The sequence below is a fragment of the Magallana gigas genome, chromosome 6 (genome assembly GCF_963853765.1).
Source record: "Magallana gigas chromosome 6, xbMagGiga1.1, whole genome shotgun sequence".
NCBI lineage: Eukaryota > Metazoa > Mollusca > Bivalvia > Ostreida > Ostreidae > Magallana > Magallana gigas.
In genome coordinates, this window is record NC_088858.1 from 2,648,444 (window position 1) to 2,674,914 (window position 26,471).

The 26,471-nt window shown below is 34.5% G+C and overlaps 3 protein-coding genes across 4 annotated transcripts; 1 reads left to right on the top strand and 2 right to left on the bottom strand.

The window, feature by feature from the left end:
* Positions 1-563: 563 nt before the first annotated feature.
* LOC136276108 (uncharacterized PPE family protein PPE24-like) lies at positions 564-1,010 on the top strand. The gene has a single exon (XM_066087081.1). It carries the CDS (start codon positions 564-566, stop codon positions 1,008-1,010), a length of 447 nt encoding a protein of 148 aa, XP_065943153.1.
* A 626-nt stretch (positions 1,011-1,636) lies between these two features.
* Positions 1,637-5,280, bottom strand: LOC109621013 (hypothetical protein). The gene has a single exon (XM_020074579.3). It carries the CDS (start codon positions 3,276-3,278, stop codon positions 2,292-2,294), a length of 987 nt encoding a protein of 328 aa, XP_019930138.3. The 5' UTR covers positions 3,279-5,280; the 3' UTR covers positions 1,637-2,291.
* Positions 5,281-5,547: 267 nt separating this feature from the next.
* LOC105346371 (cytoglobin-1) lies at positions 5,548-15,189 on the bottom strand. 2 transcript variants are annotated; one of them, XM_011454914.4, is made up of 5 exons: positions 14,822-15,187; positions 8,980-9,021; positions 8,124-8,292; positions 5,965-6,196; positions 5,548-5,746 (listed from the first exon to the last, which is right to left on the bottom strand). In XM_011454914.4, the coding sequence occupies exons 3-5, from the start codon at positions 8,273-8,275 to the stop codon at positions 5,591-5,593; spliced, it is 540 nt and encodes a 179-aa protein (XP_011453216.1). In that variant the 5' UTR covers positions 8,276-8,292; positions 8,980-9,021; positions 14,822-15,187; the 3' UTR covers positions 5,548-5,590. The 2 variants fall into 2 exon arrangements, with proteins under 2 accessions (XP_011453216.1, XP_065944517.1); XM_066088445.1 differs by lacking the exon at positions 8,980-9,021 and having other exon boundaries at positions 14,822-15,189.
* Positions 15,190-26,471: the final 11,282 nt, after the last annotated feature.

Genomic DNA, 26,471 nt, shown 5'->3' on the forward strand with positions numbered 1-26,471 from the left:
CAATTTTACACAATAGAGCAGAACCTCAAGAAAACGTTTTCCGATTTTGTCAGTCTTTGAATATTGATAAGCTCTCTTAGCAAATTCGAAGAAAAAGGTCAATTGTTTTGATTAGCAATCTAGATACATGTACAAATGTACTTACATCCCACTGAAGGCCAAGCTCTTGTTAAATTCTAAATTTTGATCAATTTGTCTGCTTAAACGCTAAATTTTGAACTTCATAAAACTGTTTTATGCGCATGTGATTGCATTCTTTCTTTCTTAGCCAAGTTTAGTACGTCACAGATTTTATTAAAATTCTTGCAATATATAACGTTTACATTTTAAAACAATGCCTAATTTTATACTTTTTAGTCTGATTGTACTCGAATTAGTTCTTGGATTTGATAAATGAACAGAAATCTACATAGACCACGCGCTGACGCCTGACAGACTGACAATTGACGGACAGACTATTGACGGACTGAAGATTGACGGACTGACTATTGACGGACTGACGATTGACGGACTGACGATTGATGGACTGACGATTGACGGACTGACTATTAACGAACTGACAAATGGACGGACTGACTATTGACGGACTGACTATTGACGAACTGACGATTGACAGACTGACTATTGACGGACTGACGATTGATGGACTGACGATTGACGGACTGACTATTGACGGACTGACGATTGTCAGACTGACTATTGAAGGACTGACTATTTACGGACTGACGATTGACAGACTGACTATTGACGGACTGACGACTGACAGACTGACTATTAACGGACTGACTATTGACGGACTGACTATTGACGGACTGACAATTGACGAACTGACAATTGACAGACTGACTATTGACGGACTGACTATTGACAGACTGACAATTGACCAACTGACTATTGACGGACTGACGATTGACGGACTGACGATTGACAGACTGACGCCTGACGGACCGAAGCTTGACGAACTGACTATTGACGGACTGACTATTGACGGACTGACGATTGACTATTGACCAACTGACTATTGACGGACTGACTATTGACAGACTGACTATTGATGGACTGACTATTGACAGACTGACTATTGAAGGACTGACGACTGACAGCCTGAAGATTGACGGACTGACTATTGACGGACTGACTTTTGACGGACTGACTATTGACTGACTGACTATTGACGGACTGACTATTGATGGACTGACTATTGACGGCCTGACGATTGACGGACTGACTATTGACGGACTGACTATTGACGGACTGACGATTGGCGGACTGACGAGTGACGGACCTACTATTGACGGACTGACTATTGACGGACTGACGATTGGCGGACTGACGAGTGACGGACCTACTATTGACGGACTGACGAGTGACGGACTGACTATTGACGGACTGGCGATTGGCGGACTGACGAGTGACGGACCTACTTTTGACGGACTGACTATTGATGGACTGGCGATAAACTTGTAAGAAGCTGTAGTAGGATTCATGTTTGGCCATTTCTTGCTGATTGAAATTTTTTTTTACATGCATTTACTCACTTCATATGAATAATTGGAAAGAGGTTCAGAAAAGATGTAAATGTAAATAATAAAATACAATCCTATTTTCGTTGAGAATAAAAAAAATTAAACTCGTAAATTCTTTGTCGTTTAATCGATTTACTAGTAAACATGTATACTCAATTTTTAGAAAAGAAATTTTACAATCATTATTAACTTTACATCTTTCTATTGCACCAGATGTTAAATGTCTGATCCACCCATTTCTGTTATCTCTAAAATCTCTCTTGTGTTCTAATGGATTAAGTACCCAAGTACAATATTTCAAGTATAAAGTCTCCAATAAAAGGCAATGTATCCTTATCTGATACATCTTACCCCGCACTGCCTTCTTTGTACATTAGCTTTTCTAAATCAAGCAACTTTTCCTTACCTATAAGTGTCATTCTAGGGTTAGGATTTTTGACTAGATATGTTCTAATCAAACTGTTCCCTAGTGTGCACAGTATATCTTTTATAATTCACTGGCTGGTGATTTCTATCACATCGTGTTTTCTAACCCATCATCATATCCAAAATAATCCAGTTATTTCTAAATCCATTACCATATATCTGCAGTGTTTTCTAAATCCACCAGCGCTGCCAAATCCTCTAATGTATTTTATCCCACCAGCACATCAAAATCCTTAAGTCTATTCTATTCCACCAGCACTCCTAAATCCACCTGAGTCTCCTAAATTCTTTAGTGCTTTCTAATCCAGCACCGTTCCTAAATCCACCAGTCAGTGTTATCTAATCCACTAGTGTCCTCCTGTACCGTGCCGTTATAGTTACCAGCAAAGGCTCCCTGACATCTTCGTCATTATGCGACACTTTATTTTTGTATAACTGCCAGACTTCCGGAATCGTTCTCGAACTGCGCGAGCTGACCTTGAACTCGGAGAGGTCAAAGTCGTCAGACCGGGATGGCTGGACCTCGGTTGAGAGGTTATCCATTGGAAACAGAGTACTGTTAGTCCCTTTTTCCAAGGCTATGGCGTTGTTTATGTTTGGGAGAGTTAGTTGTTCTGTGTATTCTACGTCCTGTTTCGCTGGGTTATCCGTTGCCTTTTGTGGAACTGTTTCGTCTGAGATATTGCAAGTTTCTCCCAGAATTTCCTCCAAATTATGCGTAATATCCGAGTCTTTAAAATACACTCGCGATTTCTGAAGAAGTTCTTCATTGTCTTTTCTAACATTCCTTAGCAGAATTTCCCTCTCTACTTTTCTTCGTTGCTGTTTTTCGTACAGTTTGCTTAGAGATTTTGTCACATTGTTCACTTTCCGCACAAACATCTGAGACTTACTACGATTCAGTTGAAACTCCCCTGATCCAGCGGAAGACTGGCTTGTCCCCGAGTTCTGAGATGATGAATACGAGACACGAGAAGGAGCGGCAGACGCACATTTTGACTGAAAAGCAGACGACAATGTGCTGGGGCTGGCGATGCTGAAAGATTGAGACCGCCTTAACGACTGCTGCCGGAGTCCAGTTCTTAGTGAAGGAGAACGAAGATTAATGTCATTCAACTGGTGCCGAACACTGATTTCCTCTAGTTCCAGTCTCCTAAGGTTAATATCCTGGGCCTTATTCAAAGACCTAGTAAACTCGTCCAGTTGGCGTTTTTCGCGCGCATTCCGTTGTCTAGTTTTAAAAAGTTCTTGGGCATCAAGAGCTGTGTACGCGTTGCTGATGCTGAAGTCGTGATACAGATGGCCGAGGGTAGGGTTGATCGTCATGATCGAGTAAAAGTTAGCCCATACTCCATTCGTCAGATAAATATAGACCTCACTAGAACCGCTCAAGTGCGGGTTACTATGTATTGTTGTTTTCCTCACCGTTTTATTTTAACTTTTTGATGTGAGATATTCCACTTATGATACGATCTAATATATCCTGGTACGTGTATCTCTCTAAGAGATTTTGTTCGACATTAAACCCGTAGTTAAAACAACATGCTTCACCTTGAGAATTTTTACTGGAATGTGAAATGGATCTCGATGGAAGGACGACATCTCCAGATTTTAGTGACACTTTCATTTGATTCTTTAAAATTATGCTTGTAAAATAACATCTCTCCAAATGATAAACAAATATCACAATGGTTCCTATTCTTCGGAAGCATGATCAAGATAGAATGTGTATTTACTCACGGACCCTTACATGGGACAGTAATTCTGGCGGCAAACAAGGAGTTAATCCGGGGGCACAACAAACAAGGTCTGGTTGTCCGTGTACCTACCCTCATCTCGTCAGAATACCCTCAATCACTGTTTATACTGCGACAGTCTGGTCGTTCAGAAAGTCACCAAGCTATTCAATCATCGCCTCTAATGGCTTCATACTCAGATATTAGCTATTCTCCGGGTGTCGACAAATTTACACGCTACGTAACTTGGCCTCTTGTCCGTACAGTGTCCAAATACTGAAACAAGACACGCACCGCACTTGTACAGCCCTGTATACATTAGAAATTACATGGGGGAGGGGGGTGACAGTGAGGAAATAAAGCACCAGGTTGTTATCAAGTCTAACCATTAAATCACATCCGCATTGAACCACTAGATCCGATATTGCATTTCTGTTAATGTTAAGAATTTAATAAAAAGATAAAGTTGGCCTCGGCTGCCATCTGGAGAGCTCTGCAAACAGGAGAAAACTATTTAAACAGCGGAAGTCAACGGGGGGATTAGTGACTTCGGTTCACCGTCGACAACATCAACAGCTGATGGATGACCACTTCACGGCACAGGGACCCGACAAACGCTGGAGTGGATTTATTCTTCTGTTTCAAGATTTTTGTCAAATAGTCAATTTAAAAAAGGAATGATACTAATGATCTGAACCAAATCAATACAAAGTTAGTGGTGTTCTCGTGTGACTTTTTCCTTTCTTAAGTTTAAAGCTCTTTGATTTAAATATTTACACTTTGAAACTGACAAAAGAGAGATTTAAGATTAAGTTTAATAGCATGTCGTACCTAGATGGTGAGTTTTTAGGAGATGTTATCGCAGATAATGATGACGCATACAGGTACAGGTATATGAGTTTATTAATTAAAACCAACAAGATGAACCAATGCCTCCCATTGTCGGAATTCAGTCTGCTATTTCTTCAGAACAAACGCACAATCAGTATAAGTACAATTTATAGCTATATACAGTCATATAGGAAAAACAACATAATCTACCACATTTGCAAGTTATCGTTCTTAATACCTGGACTGATATAAGAGCCGAGTTATAATGCAAATGTATTAGAATTAAACCGTCATTGCTTCCTGTTCACAATTAACAACAATAAAGATTCACGGGGCAGACAGAGCAGATTATCGTTGCTTGTTTGGTTTACAGAGTACTCGTCGTTCAAAGGGTTGGGTGGGGGTGTAATTGACCGCTACAGACCTCTCTGTAGGCTTAGAGAAAAATCAGGTTGACAAAATTAAATGTATCCCGTACAACTATAGGTCAGCAGCTACATTAATATGTACAACAACGTTCAGTCAATGGATCCACGGGTGCGTGAACAAAGCCTCCTGCTAATATACACTTCCTCGCATATTCTCCTTAGACAATACTGATATAGACTGGTGTCAATAACATGCGCGTTAATTTGCACTACATTAAAACATTAAACACTCCATTAAAATCCAAGTGCTTCTGACTTAACGAGGAAAAATGTCATTGAGGCATCCATGTCCCCATTATCCGTGGCCACTTACCGGTATCACATCGTATCTCTCCATTCCTCGCAAAAAATATTGACTCTGTCAAAGCAGATGTGCTTTTGCAAATGTCATTTTTCTCGGTTCGAGGCTAACTTAGTCGTAAGAAGAAAACTAAAGCGATTGATATGAGCAACAACAACTTGTGTATATTATATCTAAAAAAAAAATTTGTAAAAACGCACGGCTACACCGCTGCAATTTGTCCCTGAGAATTTCATAGTTGTCCAAGCACCTTCCAGACCGAGGCACTTTGCATGTTAAAAAAAAAACAAGACAAAATAATATTAATGAAGAATGAAAATTATACACAGCACTCAACAGTGTTCACATTTCGTTTTTCTGATTGCGTCCTCGTCTAATTCCCTCCTGAAACCGTGCTTTTAAGTAGTCGAACACGTGAGTCCATGCACGTGCAATGTCGGGTGTAAAGTCGTCCTCTAATTTTTCTTTAAACGTGTCACGGATCGCCGGCCATAGGAGCTTGAAAATAAAGATGATCTGATAGTAGTATTTATTATTAACAAATATTTTGAATACTTTCAAAACGTTTAACTATTTACTAGTCAATATTGTTAAAAAAAACGCGCTGGTTCTTACAATTACACCTTTGTTACTAATATACATGTATTTAATATGGTTCAGTCAAAATGATGTTTTTTTTAATTTTCTGCCTCCTCGGATTCTACTTTGTTACTTACGCTGACCATTTCCGGACGGACGTTATAGCCGGCGTGGCGCTCCCCCATCACGATCAGTATATTGGTCAGTATCACCGAGTCCTCCAGACTCTCCACCGCGGCCCCCAGACCGTCCATCACGATCCGGGAATGCGCGCGCAGCCTCTCCTCGTCCAATACCAGCTCTCCGTCAGCCTCCGTGTGGGTCATATTCTGGAACAGTCTCTTCAGGTCCTTGTTCTTCTCGAACAACCTTAAAATAGAACAGAACTCATATCTCTTACTGAAGTATTAACTGAAGTCATGGGGGTCTATTTTTATGGATTTTAATTCTTTCCAAGATGCATGTTAGACATAATTAACTTGAAATTTGTTATTCAAGATGCCGCTCTATACTCCTTGCAATTTTGAATCTTGCGCTCATAGAAAGAGATTTTTTTTAAAAACTCGGCATTTTATGTTTACAAACATCACGGATAAGCATGTGCTATGTGTTAGGCTTCAACACGCAATGTACCTAATGTTATTTGAATAATCAAGTCAGTGAGTGTACTACAAACCGACTCCTGATCAACTACATCCCATAAGGGCAAGGTCCTCTTGCGGGCCAGAAACTCCCCCCAAGATAACGTGTTTATGTGAGAATAACGATAATATAGAGATGAAAAAATAAACTCTACCCGAACTTTAAAATCATCATAGCGGTACGTACTCTTCGCCATATTGAATATTTATCGCACCGAAACTTCGTTAGTCTCAAGCTTTATCATCCAGACGTTTGTGTTATATATTTTAGAGATACATGTACATATAAACACAAACGTCTGGGTGATACATACTAAAATCTCGGAAGAGTTTGAACAAATTATTCTAAAACTATTCGTTTGATTCTATTTTATTTGCAAAGTGTTTCTTTGCAAATTTCTAGTGAATTTGATAGTGAGAAATGTAAATGTGCTATTTCATTCACCACCCCACCCCCGACCCATGGAACGAAAATAGAAACAACATGCGTGTGTACAAAAAGATAGGGTGAGACCGTTTACTGATCCACAGTTCAGAGCATATATCGCACAGCACCCTAACTCCGTCACTACCCTAACTCCGTCACTTTCGGGAAACTCCTCGCCGTTTGAAATCAAGTGAGATTATGACGTCATTTTTTGCATGTCAAAAATCTTCAATCAAATGTCAACAATTTACGACAGTTAAATTTAAGAATGTGTTCAGACATAACAAAATTACACCCTGCTCATTTTATGCAACAATAATTGCGTGAAATCAGCTAACACCTTTTTACGGGTGCACTCAAATAACGATATTTCTGACATGCGGGCCTATTTGATTATTTACTGTGGTCAGTCATTTTAAGAGAGGTCAAGATGAAACACTCACATGTAATTTATTTTTTATTAAGGTTAATACATTTTTTTCAGCCCGCAATAGCGTTTATGCACTACGCTTGATGATAACGTCAAATCGCTCATGCCGTAATTTTGCCTTTATATTCAGGGTTACAGATATATACGGTATGTCGGTAATTATAGAATATGCTACATTTCTAAAAATGTAATAAAAATAATATAATCATTAATATATTCATTATTGATATGATATATTTGAAACATGTAAGGATAGAAATCAAACGGCATCCATACATTCTGAAAAGATCATTGTTGATTGTTGTTACGAGGACAATTTTTTTTATTCTGGCGATCATTTCACTTTGATGAAATGATATACAATTTAAATTGTATACACCGATTTTACTCATTATAACTTGGCCTAGATACAAGTTGAGTTAAAACAAAATTGTTAATGTGTCTTCATTCCCTGATGTATCATAGATCATGTAGGTGACGGAGTTAGGTTCATAAGTTATGATAGCACATGTGATAAACGTCGTATTCAGAAGGCTTATTTGAATAATAATAAAAATATTTTTGTTAACAATTTTATAAATTATAACGTTTCATGTTATATTTAGTGATTGCAAATGATAAAAACCGCAAAAAATAATTTGCAGAGAAACGCGGAATGTTTTCTGCTTATGGTGACGGAGTTTGGGTACTCGGGGATAAAAGCTTCTCAAATATACAACATAAGCAAATGAAAATAAATTACCAATAAATTCAACCTATTTGCTTCGTTCCCCAAAGTGTATTTGATCGATGACTTACTTGTGGAATACCATCATCCCCGCCCCATCTAAGTCCTGGCCCACTATTTTCCAACTTTCCTTCACCAACCGGATGTCCTCCGCTGTTACGTAAGTCTCCAACTCCCGCTTCTCTCGGTTGGCATCTTCAATTCCAGACAGGGTACAACCCATCGTTTACAAATTGATGACTTAAAAAAAGACACAAATTTTTGACTTACTGGATTTTCATTAGTCATTCTTTCACTTGCTTTTTGTAATTTCTCAAAATTAAAAAAAATAAAATCGTAATTTAGAAAATGTACACAAACTTAGGCACGAAAAAATACCATCGGATATTATTTTTTTTATCAAGCTGTGATGCTATCTATTCTTTTTCTTGATCTTGAATTTCAAAAGATCCTATCGAAGATTGATTTTCCTTTTAAACATACATGTTTTGTCAAAAAGCACTTTTTTAAAGTTTAAGATTCTTTATGATTATAGGACTTGACAGAGTCTGCTGCATACAGGTTCTGATTTAATTAAAAATCAGACTTTGTTGTTAATCTGAGCAAGCGGGGAAAACACGGTAACTATACCGGATGTAAGTAAGCGGATAATGGTTCCCAAATCAAGTTGATGAACAATATATGCAAGCTTCGCGATATCATTTATTCAATCTTCTCTCCAATTTTTAAGATCCACACAGAACTACCCTAACACTTGCTAAACAGAGCTTATTTGTCCGCAAACGATCGTCATAAAAAATAAGCAATATTTGTCCACTTGCTGTAAAACGTGTGATAATCATCTTTGAGAAGCCAACCAACCGACTGGGAAACTCATGCCAGATTAATAAAAACTTGTGATAAACTTTCGGACTCAGAAATACTTACTCTTTAGTTACCTATTACAGCCATCACCAATGTGTACCATGTCTACAAGATAAAAGCATCGCACTAGAGAGAGATATGTATAGGAAAACATTGATTGACAACTTGACCTTACAGTTTCCAGTAATTAGAATCATTCAAAGAAGTGTTATTTTTAATTGATCAGAACCAACATCATTGTAATGTAACATCAAGTACCGCACTGGCATGAAACAAAAGAAGTTCAACGTTTACTTAGTTAGCTATATACTTGAAAGTTTAATTACAGAGAATGCATTGTGGTACAATTGGTTAATCAAATAAAGGCGCGCGGTGCCATTGATGTTAGAAGTTAATTGCCACCAAACGTCAACAGGGCAGACATCGGGACGGAAGCAATACGGGGAGCTTCTTGTCGAACCTAGCCCGATACTCAGGTTGTTGACATGTGTTTGTCCCGCAGACAATGACTGTGTAATGATGGCACAACTAATTAGTTACATAAAGCTAATTAATCAGGTCTAGGGGTTCTGTTTATTAACAGATGATGAGTTTGCAAGACTCCAGATGCGCCAAAAATACCGTGTTATAATCAACACGGCGAAATTTTGTTCATTAGCGAAAAAAAACCCCGAAGTGAACTAAAGGTAAAGTGTCCACTAACGGCGCCTGCAAAGCATTGCTTCAATAAAAAAAAAAAATGTATAACATATTAAAGAGTCTTTTGACGTATCAGATATAATCATAATCAATATGTTCATTATGGTTTTCATTTCTTCATTATTTAAGACGTATATTTGCATGATCAAAACTTTGAGAATACTCTTTATTCTATTATTAATTAAATAAATCAAAGTCGTCAACTTTACGGAAGTCAATACATTTGAAGACAACGAAATCGTGTCCGATTGATTTTATAACTAACGGCAAAAACATGAAAGAATATGTAATACGGCCTAAAACTCGGGATATTAATATGTTTGTTATCAATAACAGTGGAGAGGAACTATTGGGGACCGGACGACAAAATACAAGACATTTACTGAGTCAGATTAAACTATGTCGACCATTACATGAAGTAAGAGAGAGAAAAATACTGAATAAATAACAGATAACGAGTGTTAGCTCTTCCTTCTTTTTACTTAAAGTCAGGCTGATTTGAAAGTCCAATCATAGATGTGTACCTTTTGTATTATGAGACAGTGAGTATGTATTTTTGTTATTATGAGAAAAAACGTCTGGTGCCTGTGTTTTGTGTGCCATTTAACAACGTTTGCTTGAATACACGACATAACCTAACACAGTTCTTGTGCTACATATCAAGTACATTTATCAAGATATGTTTGTAAATAAAAGGACAAGTGACTTGATACATATAATTATGTGTCACCAATACGATCCAATCCGTTTCGCATTCATTTTATGTTTTATATTTTTATAAGTTTCTAGAAATGGACGTTAATTAATTCCACAACTGAGCCAAAGTCTCATGAAATTAAAATCATACAGAATTTTTGTCCTGTGACTAAGCCAGTGAATAGTGAAAATGGAGAAAATCAATTCGTCAATAAACCCATCAACAACAGGTGATCAAAGGGGGTATTCAGGTGTACCAGAAACATACAGGCTGTATCCATGCTTTGATTTGCTCAGAGTTTGTATTGTATCTCAGTTACTATACACAGTTGAAAGGAATGTTTAAAGTTTAAGCTAACGTGTGATAAACACGAGAATTTCTGTGGTTATTAATTTGATATTTTATACACCAATAAACAGTACCTCGATTGTATAGAAAAACCGGGCATGTGATCGTATAAAGAGAGTGAAACAAAAAATGAGTGGAGAAAAGGAGCTTCTGCCGTCATCAACTTTATACAACAACTCCTGCGCAGTTTTTATTTTTGTATGTGTGTTCCTTTTGTGTGATGAGACACCTACTACTTTTCTGTCTAGTAGCTTAAGATATGTCCGCGTATTAGAACCATTTTAACAAGACCATGGACTTTCGGTTGAACGTAGCTATCTATTTCTTGCATCAAAACAAGTTAATAATGACGCGGTATCAAGTGAAATAAGCATCGATTGCGTAGTTTTAGCTAAAAAGCCTTGTCGATTTCAAAGAGCCATAGCTGAGTGGCCAGCAATGAAATAGACAGGCTGTCGTCACATTGCTGTTCGACAAAACTACAGAAAGTCCAAGCTCTTGTTAAAATGGTTCTATTTGAAATCTTTATACATGCCTTCAAACGTTATGCACTTTCATTTGGTTGTCAAAAAAGATTAAAAATCGCACGTTTTTTTTAAATAAAAAAATATGTCCACAGCCATCGTGATTTTTAGACCAAAACTTCATTTGATAAAATGAGACTTTCCAAATGATAAACTCTGTCGTAATTCGTAAAACCTCATGTGATTCCGTCGCCTTTACTATGCAATGGGATACAACAGACCTGCCATATGCGAAATATTTTGAGAGAGAGAGAGAGAGAGAGAGAGAGAGAGAGAGAGAGAGAGGAGTTCTTTTACACGATAAATTTTTGATGAGTTTATCTTATATTCAGCGGTATCTTCAATTGAAACATTATAATATACGCCAATTTATCGTGTATGTGTACATATAGGCTGTGTTAATAGGCACATTAAATTTCCATTTCATACCTTAATTATTTAGCAGTTTCCGAATGCACGGTCCGTATTTATTGTTCCTTTGTAATAAAATGTCTACTTATAGTAAATCATCTGACTGAAATGTAGAAGCCCTATGGACAGATAGAAATTAATAAAATTTTCAATTAATTAGAAATGAGTTGCATTGCTTGACATTCTATGTAGTATCTGGCCCCTACACCCAAAACTGAGAATAGGGTTTTCAATATAACTTTGCATATAGCTTTGAAAAATAAAATAGAATTTTAATTTGTGTTTGAATTTTTAAGTTTCAAATCTTTCAACATTACTGTTTAAATGAATCAAAGTATTTTTTTTAATCGAACATTCACTTCAGTCTGTTCTCTGTAGTACCGTACAGGGTTGTGGCAGACTGAGTTTTGAATCTCATTATAATAATTCAGAATGAAATGGGAATGAGCATGTAAATTTGACCGAAACACTGTGTATTGTTATGTAGCCTAATAAGTGCATTAATCTTGGAGCCATGTTAGTGCTCTAGTAGATACAATGTAATTAAATGCATTAGGTTACACGACACCTAAAGATGGTGCAGTAGGCCCTGATTATGAAACCTACTGGCTTAACTGGTGCCCTAACTGTACAGCCCAAACAGGTGCCTCAACTATGGAGCCTAAAACCTAATCTCAGCGAGATTCGTCGAGACTGAAAATTTTTTGACGGACGTCTCTTCCGAATCTCAGACCAGTGCCACACAAAGTGATTCGGGAAAATTTGCCCCAACTTCGGCCGGTTGTTACGATAGAAATACGCTGAATTTAATCATCTGCTCGCTTCAACTTTTTACTTTGAACATCCCTTTAACTCCCTATCAACATAAAATGTTAGGTTCCTACCGTTAAAAGATTTATATCCCACAAAATATGAACTTGTTTATTTTTCAATTCATTTCAACACTCATTTACATCTCCAATGCTGAAGAGTTCCAGTCAAGGTCACAAATAGCCTGTTTCAGAATATGTCGTACTCAAAGATTTCAACCTTATCATTTTATGAATATTACATTATAAAATTTAAAAGGTGTAGTTATAAATACCGGATATTTCCTTTTTATTTATTATAAATTCCATATTTTATTTTTTTGGCATATAACTTGACATCTAAATCCATTTATAAAGTTTCTATTTGCCCTATCATAATTTTCTATGTAAAACTACGAATACGACATATTTTGAAACAGTCTATTTATGATCTTGACTGGAACTCTTCAGCATTGGAGATGTAAATGAGTGTGGAAATGAATTGAAAAATAAACAAGTTCATATTTTGTGGGATATAAATCTTTTAACGGTAGGAATCTAACATTTTATATTGATAGGGAGTTAAAAGGATGTTAAAGCTTAAATGTTGAAGCGAGCAGATGATTAAATTCAGCGTATTTCTATCGTAACAATCGGCCGAAGTTGGGGCAAATTTTCCCGAATCACTTTGTGTGGCACTGGTCTGAGATTCGGAAGAGACGTCCGTCAAAAAATTTTCAGTCTCGACGAATCTCGCTGAGATTACCTAAAACCCTAACGGGGAGACCTAACATGTAGGAGTCAGACATAGTACTATATAAAGAGTGAGTTTTTTGTTCATTTGAGCTGACAGGATGTTCATCAACCATCGCATTGCTATGTATTTTCCTGTTATTTTTCATTAAATCGGATTGTTTGGTTGTTTTTTTTTGTTTTTGTTTTTTTTTTTTGCTTTTAGCGACCCCGGTCTATTCGGTGTACCTTGATTACATATCAATAATGCGTTAGTTTGTCATATGTAAGGTCACAGAAAGGTATACAATTCAGATTTATTGATTTGTGGTTAAGGTAATTGTTGAAATGATGATGAGGAATTGGGATAACATAAACAATTAAAAGCAGAATTTTGTAAGGTATATGTTACTACCTCTGAGAGCGGCAATAGAGGATTTCCGTAGGCAATTCAAGTAAAGCTATACATATGGTTTAAAGTAAACATTATGTATAAAATCTACTTAAAACTGCTGAAAATTTGGAGTGTACGTGTTTTGCAGTATGTTATAGAAGTGATGCGGAACAGCTCGACGGATGTTAATTAACGTCTATCGGAAAAAGTATCTGCCGTCCTAAAAGGCAGTGAACACGTTCCATTTATACCATATCCATCATTCACAATACCAAATGTCAAAAGTTTGTGCAAAGGATCTTAGTCCCTTATATGAAAAACTTCGCCTTTATTTATTTTTCCTTTAAAGTGCAAAATATCTATCAAATTATACGATTTTATAGTTGGTTTGCATGGTTTCAGATCGGCGTCACACAAGAATCAAACCTTTCACTACATAGTGTTGACCAATGGACGCGGTGTATTGTGTCCGGACTGGTACAACATGTTGTACCGGAACACTCGCCCTTCATGTTATTGTGTGCTATAAAACCAATTTATCGTTATAATAAAAAAGGAAATCTGCTTCGACAAGTGTTGAGTCCCTGCGTATTTTAAAGAGGGCTGGATGGTCATGGCCATTTTTAGGCTAAACTGATCTCTTTTAGAAGAAGAGCTCTATATAAAAATAAAGAAAAGTCATCAAATTCAAAAGTTGAAATGTATCGATTTTTCTTGACAAAACATGGGTTTGTAGCTTAACATATCATATTTTAAAAAAAACAAAACTTTAAGCAGATCTGTTGGTCAATTTGTGGACCATCGATATATCTATACTATATCTATACTTTATCACAGAATTCACTAGTTCTATACAAAATTTTAGCATTAATTTTAAGCTAATCATAAAAAAAAAAATTAATCAGCAAAAATTATGGGTCATTTTTGCCATTGTGTTTCAACCATTTTCTTTTATAATTAACATTTATTCATTCAATAAGGAAAACACCACAAAAAGAATCACTGGTGTACTTATATTATAAAGATCAAAATTCAATAACATAAATAAAACATTTGAAATGCAAATAGAGGGATACGCGATATATATTCTACCACATATATTTCTGGGTAATATCAAATATTGAAAAGCGTTTGCGAAATTCATGGATTCCTCTGGATCAATTCTAATAAATTTATACACATGTTTAATGAGATATCATATGTACAAGTTATATCGAAACCTTTGTAATAAAGACAAATATTTCAGGCTACCTATATACCAGATTTACAGTGAACAAATTTTAAGGAAAAAAGAGCATAAATTCGAGCTTACCTTTTGTAAATTATCATTTAGTCCTCACACAAAGTGACTGAAAATCAGAGCGCCGTAGTCTTTCCTGTATTTAGAAAGATCGAACGGTTCTAGTCGGTTTAATTACGCAAGAAGATAAAATCTGTCGGCATGAGCATCACGCTGTCAAGTGTCGGTGTCTGTCCATTGTGACGGAGGAGGCTGGTGTCGATCTGTTTATTGGGTCCATTGTCATCAGAGCACGCCTGTTTATTAGGACCTTTTAACCACACATCCCGCCATTGTGGAATCGGTAGATCGGATATTGATGCTCATTAAGGTCTACTTGATGTACCGCCTTCATGCTGTGGAAGATCTCGACGAAAGAAAAACACAGAGCAGAGTGTGTGTGTGTGTGTGTGTGTCTGTCTGTCTGTCTGTCTGTCTGTCTCTCTCTCTCTCTCTCTCTCTCTCTCTCTCTCTCTCTCTCTATATATATATATATATATATATATATATCTGCTGGTTATGTCATTGTGTTTATCATATAATAGCACAAGTGTATTTTTAGACGGGGGTCATATGACCCCGTCTATTGGTTTACTGTCAGCCGAAGTCTCAAACCGGAAGGCACGTGTAGAACACATGAATTGAGTCTACGCGTAAGAAAATAGTGCAGAAAGTTTCCATGCATTTCAGTAAATATTTATTATAAAACCACGTGCACGCATTAAATCTTTTTAAGTCCTCTGTGTAAAAACAAACTTCTATTTAGAAAATAAACAAAAAGTTTTATTGATCAAAATATTCTTGCTCGGGTTCAAATGTGGAATGAGTTACGTAACTGAATGCACAACACCGTTGACGATTAAGTTGGTGTACGACCTCATTAATCAATAGAAGAGGTTGATGGTGGAATCGAAATTAAAGTTCCCAAACGCAGTGTGCCATTTTTGAAAAGTTGTGAATTTTATTTTGACGATCTTTTACCTTAATACTACCAAACTTCATGCGCAAGCCGAAGTTAAAATCGGGACGGGTTATACACAGATGTTTTACAAATTAAATATAGGTGTTTCATTTGCTTCCAGTCTACTTGCGGGGTGTCTTCCCACTTAGCTAAAATTCTGATTTTTTTTATGGGTGACTGATTTTAGCTAAGTGGGAATGGTGCACAGGTAAGGGTGTCAAAGAACAAAGGAAATTAATTACAGGTGAATTATAGTCTGTTCAATTATTGACCTTAAGTGAATTTTTAATTAAATAAAAAAATAGCAGGCAATATTTAAGATTATGTTTAAAATAGAAAAATTAATTAATTAGATACTTGTAATAGAAGTAAATTTTAACAATTAAAAAGGGTTTTTTCTATGATTGATCATAGCTTAATTTTATTTTATGTACTCATTTTTCATTCTTTTGAGGAGAAGAAAAATGAGACATAGTTGCATTCAAGTTTATTTTAAATACAATCAATGTCAACAACAAACTCTGTTTAGCAATTATAACTTATTTTGAATATCATATACATGTACATAAATATTTTAGCATGCAAGTTTTTGTTTTTAATATTTATTAATGATATTGCTAATGGCATATTAGATAACATTAGATTATTTGCTGATGATACATCTCTGTTTGCCATTGTTGATAAAGACATTATTACCCCTTCTTTGTCCCTTATTGAGGATCTTAAAAAACTAAAAATTATATGGTCCAAATTTTTGGCTGTTGATTTTAATAGGGGAAAAAACTATTAACGTTAATTTTTTTACGAAAGCACTGGAATTATCACGGCATACAGTTTGGCTAAGGTGGTGGTGATATAAAAAAAAATCAAATGCTCATTGTACATTTAGGACTACATTTTCAGGCTGATGGAACTTGGACTAATCATATAACAAATATACATGAAAAGGCTGAAATGTTGGATGTACTTAGATTACTGAAACATGTCATAGAAAGAAATCCATTTTGCTTTTATGCTTGAAAAGGTACAAGTAGAAACGGCAGGAATTATTGGGTTTAGAGTTACCAGTAATTCATTTGGTCATGTTTGTATGATAGACTGGGGTGGGAACCTTTACATCTTAGAAGAACACAACATTAACTACACACGATGTTCATGTATAAGATAGTTAATGGTATAGCATATATAATGAAAATTAAATCGAGCATTAGTTTGAGTGAAGTTTCATATTCCTATCTGTTAATAGGTAAATCATCTTAATTATAAGTGAAACAAAATAACTATGATCTAATTAAGCCATCAATTTCTGCAGTGTGTTGTTTATTTAAGCAATTGCTTGCTATGCCTATTAAATTTAGTTTATTATTATTATTTTTCAATTTTATTTATTTTTATTTTTCAATTTCATTTTATTTATTCAATTTATAAATATTAAACCTTTGAATAATTGATAGAACTCAAATCTAAATTTTTTTTATAACACTAAAATCCATATTGTCAAGAATATATGACTACATATCACCGGTGATTTTTATACAGGTAGTTCACACCTAAAACAGACTATACCCAGTGCTCACTCGGGTGTGAAAATCACAATTTTAGCTAGGTGGGAATAAGAATTTCAGAATTTTAGCTACGTGGGAATAAACCACTTGCGGTATGACTGCTTTTCGTCTCTAAAGGAATTGTGTACACAGAAAATAAAAACAAGTGTGAATTTGCCTTCTTGTTCGTTGGATCTTTAGTTGATTAAATTGAATTTAGATTTTAAACAATGCATTGTAAGCAAAATCTATAATAGATTATTCATTTTGAAAGACTAATACATCATATCATATATACAATCTTATCGATTGAAGAACCAAGTTAAATGTTAATGTTCATGTTTTCCGGCTTAGTTTAAATCAGGCTTGCAGAGAATTACCTTGTAAAATAATACATTACAGTGGAGCCTCAGTTATCCTGACGCTTTCGTTCCCAAGACCAATCGTCCGGATAGGTGAAGCGTCCGGATATCTGAAATGTGTCTATTGTTGTCATGAATGATAATGTATTTGTATACAATGGCTCCCAGTGTTGATACTAGGTTTTTTTGCCTTTCATAACATACAGCAACACATGCTAGAGTTGTCTGTTGATATGAACGTTTTTAGATGTAAAGAACTCTGCTTTATTTCATTATTTTGTCATGAAATATTAACCGGACAATAATGATAACCGAATCTAGCTAAATTCTTTGTGTCCAAGTGTGATATGTGTGTGATAAACTGTTGTTCGCAATTTTCCAATTTTTGAAAGTGATTTGGGAATTCTGTGTGTTTATAAAAGCTACTCATGAGGGTCTAGCACGTAAAACAGGTGTAAAACTTAATTGACAGGCCTAGGGGTAATCTTTTGTACTTACTAAGGTATCATCAAATTTTACCGTCCGGTTAAATGAAGAACGATTAGTAGTAAAACAGTGTTTTGTGATAAGAACAGACCGTCCGGATCCGGAACACGGAATTCCGGACATTACCATTACTTCATGAATTAGGGCATTAAATTACCATTACCATTACTTAATTTTCTCGGAGTAATGCATTACATTGCCATTACATGAGTAAAGAAATGCATTACCATTACTTTGTAAAAAATCAGTAAGTTTTAAAAAAGTAATTTAAAAACTAAATAAATAGTTTTTGTAAATATTTCATAAATAAAACATGCTTAAAATATTTACAGGTTCATGTTCATGTTCACTATCAGGTTCAAATTTAATGACTTATACAAGATTGCTGTTGCACTTGTAGTTCTCAAAGTTAGTTTGGTCCCGTAACATTTACATGCACGCTAATGGCGGAGTTGACAATCTCTGTTATTTATGTCTCTGTTTTTCGGAGTATGATTTTTAATGAAAGGAACGATTGTATCGTAATTCGTATTGGTGATGCACGAATTTACACAAAAAAGTAGTTAGTGGCGATCGGATTTATTTTTACCTATTAATTTTGCATGAATCGCAAATGAAGACAATCGTGTCAGATAAGTCGGTCTTAAAAATCAAAATGGCGACCGTGACAAATCTTTTTAAAGTTCTTGGAATCTTATTGTAAAAAAAATATTTCTAACGTCAGGTGCCCGTGTTTGTTATCGGTATACAAATGTTCACTTTGTTTGTTAATTCAGCAGTTTTAGAGTTTTCGGGGTTTTCATAAAACTTTTATTACGGATACCGTCCGACTTGTGGTTTTCCCTTGGATCACAAAATTGAATCAATCGCAACTTCTCGGGCCTTTCCGGCAGGCTCGGAAAAACACCTAGAATGTATTACCGAGGCGTCCATGACAACCCCCCTTTTTATAAAACTTGATGTAACTACAACACATTTTACGATCTGTTGAGATGTAAGCTAGACTTTATTAAAGTAAATGATATACCCTAAAATATAACACAGAAGCGACTTATAAGGCTGTCTAGCCGATAGTGATTTTAATGGGAAGCGACTCCATTTTGTATAAAATTCTAACATCCGGTGATGTTAATACATTTAAGGTGTTTTTCCGAGCTTGCCGGAAAGGCCCGAGAAGTCGCGATTGAAAATTGAATAAATCTAATGATTAAAATTATCTACTTTGATATAGTTGTTGGATTTTCCCGGTTAGTAGTAATTTTTAAAATTTTTCCTTGGGGTCTTATTTTACATAATATACCGTTGTGTCAAATTTCTACAATTATGAATGCCGGGATTGAGTAAAGTTATGACATCAAGTATCAGACAATTGCAAAAAGCCGAATTAACATAGATTGTAACAACTAATTCAAACTCATAAATTTTGGAAGCATATTTGAGGAAATCCAGAACAATTACAAATTCAAACTTTCAAGACCCCGTCTTTCAGTACTCTCAGTACTTTGATTATGACTCCCAATGGATAGCAATCACAACCAATAGATTTAAAATAAATATAGATAATACAATATCTAGAAAATAATACATCATTTGTGCGTTTAGATTTATCACGATTTGATAAGAATTTGTGAATAAGATATTTAATTCAAAATGGCACAGTTTTGTAAATAATAAATGCAAGCTTAATGGACTATTGCGCAGGAACAAGGAACAGTTAGAGTTAAACTATACATTAATCATTTTTTTTGCATCCCAGAATACATGGCTCTTAGTAGTAGTCCCAGCTTAAAGATGACTGACCAATCACTACTGAGTATTGCACAAGCTTTGATTAAACTAGACGAGTTCTTTCATCCCCCCTGTCCTTTGTTATTTCTCGAGATACATAATAAAAGCAAAGAAACAATCATACTAGGGGATATCCTATAGTAAGACGCCACAGAGTATAAATTAGTTTATAACCGATCAGCGTGCCTTATACGTTTTCTTTAAAGCATTCCATCTTACATTCTTCATATTTTTTTAGAATATTGTTTATTTCTGAGGTATGGATGATATGATTGATATGTTGTAACTAAAAGGGTATATTCTTGTTCCTTATAAACCACATTTTGGTCGATTGATTTAGTGTTGATTTTTCAAACTGCTTCTTTCACACCTTCCATGAGAAACTTTATATCCTGTCCCAAGTTCTTGTTTCCGGCACTTTTTGACGATATTTACGAAAGTAAACATGTTGCTGTCAATAAAGTTTAATTGAAATCGGTGAAATAAAAAAAATCCAACAGGAACGAATACAAGTTTCTTGCGAGAATTATGATGGGTTAAATATCAGTTAGAGATGCCATGGTTTCTACTTTCGATAGTACTCGGGCATTTTTTTAACGTTATCATTTTGGGTACGTTCTTTTTCTTAAAAGGAGAAAGTGTGTGATATTTAATATACTATCTACTACTTAATATACTATCTATATACTATACCATAAAGTATTTATGATTATCATATGATTAATACAACGTGCTGCTAAATGTCTTGATAAAATAATTGGGTTTTTTTTGTTTTTTTTTGGGGGGGGGGGTGGGGTGGGGATAACATTTGAACTTCCTTTAATAAGGCTCCTTCTTAGGTCACCGATACGAAGTCGGGGGAGCTTATACTATACCCCTGGCGTCGGCGTCCAGACCTGTTTAAAGTTTTTGTTGCCCGTCCTGTATCCAAGTTATTACTTATCTTTACCAAACTTGCATGGATGATGCACCCGGGCTTACCTATGGACTTGAAAGACTTGAATGCTGAATCTGAGCCATAGGTTTTGGATACTGGAGGTGGTTAAGGATTTTAGAGATGGTTAAAGTTTTTGGAGCAGGTGCCCTCTAATGATTATATCTTAGTTAATACTGGTCCTAATTTCACCAAACTTACATGGATGGTGCGTCCTATGATACTGACACACTTTACGTGCTTAAATGCTGAATCTGAGGCGTAGGTTTCGGATGCTGAAGGAGGTTTAGTTTGGGTTTTTTAGCAGGTCAAATGTTTAATAGATAAAAGTACTATTTCCATCTTGCATAGTTGATTAAACTATAATATGCATAAAGCGCAGAGGTAGCTTCAGGTGCGGAGCCTGATCTCCATTATCAAGAATGTTAAACAAATCTCCTATGTCACTCAAACCTGCTTGATATATGTGTAAATGATATAGCATGATTCCTATTCTATAGTATTGTATAATATGATGCACTATTGTTTTATATGATACAATATTATATCAGATGTTATTTTGTAAAAGGTTGTATAATATGTAATGATATTGTATCATTTTTTTTATATTTTATGATATGATATTGTATCATGATGTTGTAATGTATAGTATTGTTTATAATGATACAATAATTATTGTAAGATATGATATTGCAATATATAATTACGGATATGATACAATATTTTATGATATATAAGATTATATAATACGATATCGTATAATATGATATTCATTTATGTAATATATTATTATGTTACATGAAATTGTATTATAGGATATTGTTTTATATAATATTGTATCATATGATATACAATGTTGTATCAAATAATATTGTACCATATGATAAAATATTGTACAATATGAAATTGTATATATAATATTTAACTATATCACATGAAATTATATCATATGATACAATGTTGTATATTATTGTATCATATGATACAATGTCATATTATGTATCAAATATGATAGGGTATCATACATAACAATATCATACTATATTATACAATATGCTATTATATGTTACAATATTGTGAAATATTGTGTAATAGGATATTGTATCAAATAAAACTTTATTGTATCATAAATTATATATTGTATCATGTAATCAAATACAATAATTTAAAACATGATACAATCTCATATCATATGTTACATTATTTTATTGCATTATTATTTATTACAGTATTATATTGTATTATCTGATATATATTGTAAGTATGATAGGATGCAATATTGTTTTTTATATCTATGAATTGATAAACATTGTATCATATAATACGATTAATATTATTTTCATATGTAATTTTCAAGGTGGTCTCATAAAGGTGATTCCTCATAAAGGTGATGCCTCGTTTTGAGGAGCTTTGTAATCTGTGATTGTTATACCTTTAGAGGGGCGTGGTGACGATTTGATCTACATTTAATTTTTGCATTTATGTTCCTAACTAATCTATCTTAAATGGTCAACCAAAATTTGATATCAGTGGCCAAGCTGCAAGCGAAATACAGACCTTGAATAATTTTTGGTTATGTAACCAAGGCTTGTGCTATGTTTTTATTTACATTTAGGTTGCTGGATGGAATTTATTTAAAGGGACCTGGACACGATTTCAGATGAAAATTTTATTTTTGAATTCTATGTATAAATAAGTTCATGTTTGTATTTTGAATGATTTACCAAAATTTTAATGTTAGAAGTCATGTTACAAGCAAGATACAGAAAAAAGAAACCGTTGTTATGTAAACAAAGCTCGAGTCTTATATTTGTTTTAAATTACTGAAAAGTAAATAAATTGCCATTTCTTTATCAGAATAACTTGTGGAAACTGGTTTAATGGCTTTATAAATAATTTCATCACAGCAAACAGCAACATTAGATTAAAACTTATACCAATACAACAAATATTTAAACATTAACAGGACTCGGGCTTTGTTTACAAAACAAAGAATTCAGACCTCTGTAACTCGCTTTTAACTCGACATTTGCCTTTCAAATTTTGTCAAAGAATTGAAAAGATCTATATTAACAATTCTAGACATCGTGCTCAAATCGTGTCCAAGTCACTTTAAAACGAAATGAGATGTAACCGATTATTTTTTAATTAATATTCATAGTTAACAATTAAATGAAACAATCTTGAATAGAATTTTTAAATCATACAGCCAATGTAAACAAAACATAGCACGAACTTTGTTAACATAACAAGGAATTATAAGCTTTGCATCTCGCTTATAACTCAGCATACTAAATCCACACTTCAGTTGGATTGTTAATGATGAAATTGAAAAAGAAAATTAAAATATTTAGCTCAAATCATGACCATGTCTCTTTAAGGAGACGAATTTGAACTTATTCTAGATCTGGCATATATCAAGAAGGAAGATTTTGTAAAAGTTTGAATATTGCAGAATTTTTGTTCTTGATATAAAAATTCTAAAAAGATCCATTCTGATTTCATATCATTTTAATAGTCTCCCTTTGTATGTAATAAAAGATAAAAGCTGTTTACACAAAGAAATTTCTGCCAAGTATAGCTGAAAATGGTCTTGCGGTTCTGGAGAAAGATAAAAATATGAAAGTTAATGAAGACAATAACGACAGCAGCAGACAACGGACATATGTGGCTTATATTAAACAAAAAGTTACAGAATCAACAGAAATAAAGTATCAGGAATATATATTTGGACATACAATATTGATCATAAAATAAACGAAAATAAAAATTAAAAGTAAGCTATTCTAGTTTACATAACTTACACTACACTATTGCCACATATAATAATTGTACCACGTTGGAAATGTGTTAAAGGTGTTGTATATATATATATATATATATATATATATATATATATATATATATATATATATATATATATATATATATATATATATATATATATATATCTTTTTTATAGTTTCTTAAGTAGTTTAGTAGTAGCTTTAGATTTTGTTTTCTTTGTTTTGTACTCATGTTATTTATTTTTTGGTCCTAAAGAAGGGACTGGTTGTCCCGAAAATTTGACAATTTCTATTGTTCGTGTCGTTAGCCATTTTTAGTGCTTTATATATATATATATATATATATATATATATATATATATATATATATATATATATATATATATATATCATACTAGTATATGACAGCATATATGTGTTCCTGAGTAAAGAGCAAGCATGATAGTTGCACATTATAATTCTACCAGCGACGCCAAATGTAACACATTTGGAAATGTATTGGGTTCTTTATTCCATTAATATAACATACATTGTAGATGAAAACAGTTCCTCTAGGTTAGGGCATACGTGATAGTTGCACACGCTTGAGCAGCACACTTCTTCACAGTACCTAGATTTCATAGTAATATGCGAGTAGAAGTAAGAACGTTTCTCTTGACAATGAATGACGAAATCATAAGAATTGTCTGGCATGAAATGCGTTGTCAAATATGATATTACAAATATTTACAACTAATGCACAAATAAACTTTCCAATTTTGCTGAGTGGAAACCAACTCAACTATGGACCAAGAGGTCCCCAATTAAATTTCAAAAAACACACACATGAATGTTTTTACACACATATAAACTTTAAAAATTAAAATTTTCTGCCTCTAACAAAATTCCAATTTAACAAGAGGCCCAGGGGCCACATCGCTCACCTGAGCAACAATTGCCTTAATTCTGATCAAATTAGCATTACAGTATCAAAATATCTTGAAAACTGAGTCCAGTAGATCTTGCTTAAAAAAATTGAAAATCTGCCAATTTTTATCCATCTCTTATTTTTTGGTAAATACCAAGCCCCTTTTGTTGTTGTACCTGGAAGGAGATTTTTCTCTATTCCTATTTACCCCCCCCCCCCCCCCATTTCGTGGCCCCACTTTTCTCTAGGGAATCATGGTTTCATCAAACTTAAATCTGCATAAACTGTGCTTTCACACTAAGTACTGAGTTTTGGACCGAAAACTTTCCCAGAATATTTTTAAAGATTTTCTCTTTATATTCCTATGTAAAAATTCAAACCGCCATCATGGTCCCGCCCTACCACTAGGGACTGTGATTTTGCAAACTTGAATTTACTCTACCCGAGGATGCCTCTACACAAGTTTAAGCTTTCTGGCCAAATAGTTTTTAAAAAGAAGATTTTTAAAGATTTTTTCTATATATTCCTAAATAAAAATTCATCCCCCATTGTGGCCTCACCCTACCCTGGACGACTATTATTCAAACAAACTTGAATCTATATGATCTGGGGATGCTTCCACTCAAATTTGAGCTTTCCTGGCCTTTTAGATATTTTCTCTCTACACTACCTGAGAATGCTTCCACTCAAATTTGAGCTTTCCTGGCCTAATAGTTTTTATGAAGAAGATTTTTAAAGATTTTCTCTATATATTCCTATGTAAAACATGATCCCCCTATTGTGGCGCCACCCTACCCCCGGGGACCATGATTTGAACAAAAATATGAATCTACACTTCCTGAGGATGCTTCCATTTTAATTTGAGCTTTTCTGGCCTAATAGTTTTTGAGAAGAAGATTTTTAAAGATTTTCTCTATATATTCCTATGTAAAACATGATCCCCCAATTGTGGCCCCACCCTACCCCCGGGAACTATAATTTGAACAAACTAGAATCTTCACTACCTGAGGATGTTTCCATTTTAATTTGAGCTTTTCTGGCCCAATAGTTTTTCTCTATATATTCCTATGTAAAACATGATCCCCCAATTGTGGCCCCACCCTACCCCCGGGAACTATAATTTGAACAAACTAGAATCTACACTACCTGAGGATGTTTTCATTTTAATTTGAGCTTTTCTGGCCCAATAGTTTTTGAGAAGAAGATTTTTAAAGATTTTCTCTATATATTCCTATGTAAAACATGATCCCCCTATTGTGGCCCCACCCTACCCCCGGGGACCATGATTTGAACAAACTTGAATCTACACTACCTGATGATGCCTCCACACAAGTTTAAGCTTTTCAGGCCGAATAGTTTTTGAGAAGAAGATTTTTGAAAAATACCAACAAATTTTCAATAATTCTCAATTGTCTCCCCTTTAAAGAGGGTGTGGCACTTCATTTGAACAAACTTGAATCCCCTTCACCTAGTGGTGCTTTGTAACAAATTTGGTTGAAATGTGCCAAGTGGTTCTTGAGAAGAAGATGAAAATGTGAAAAGTTTACAACGACAACGACGACAACGACGACAGACAACGGCCAAATTGTGATCAGAAAAGCTCACTCAGGTGAGCTAAAAAAATTGTTAATATAATTTAACTTTGGTCTCCTATTGCTAAAAAGCACATCGACCTGACCTTTTTATCTGAATTAAATCGCGGATTCATGCTATGCTTAAAAAACATGCACAATGCCTAAAACATGTAGAAGAAAATCCGTTTACAATGTAAGTACGATGATAAATTGTTATTATATAAAACGACCCCTTCATAAACTGTCCATGCATAATGGGTTTCTTAAACCAATAGACATGATTTTATTTAGTGTCCGGAATAAGTTAAGTAATGACTACGAAAAAAATATTTTAAACTCAT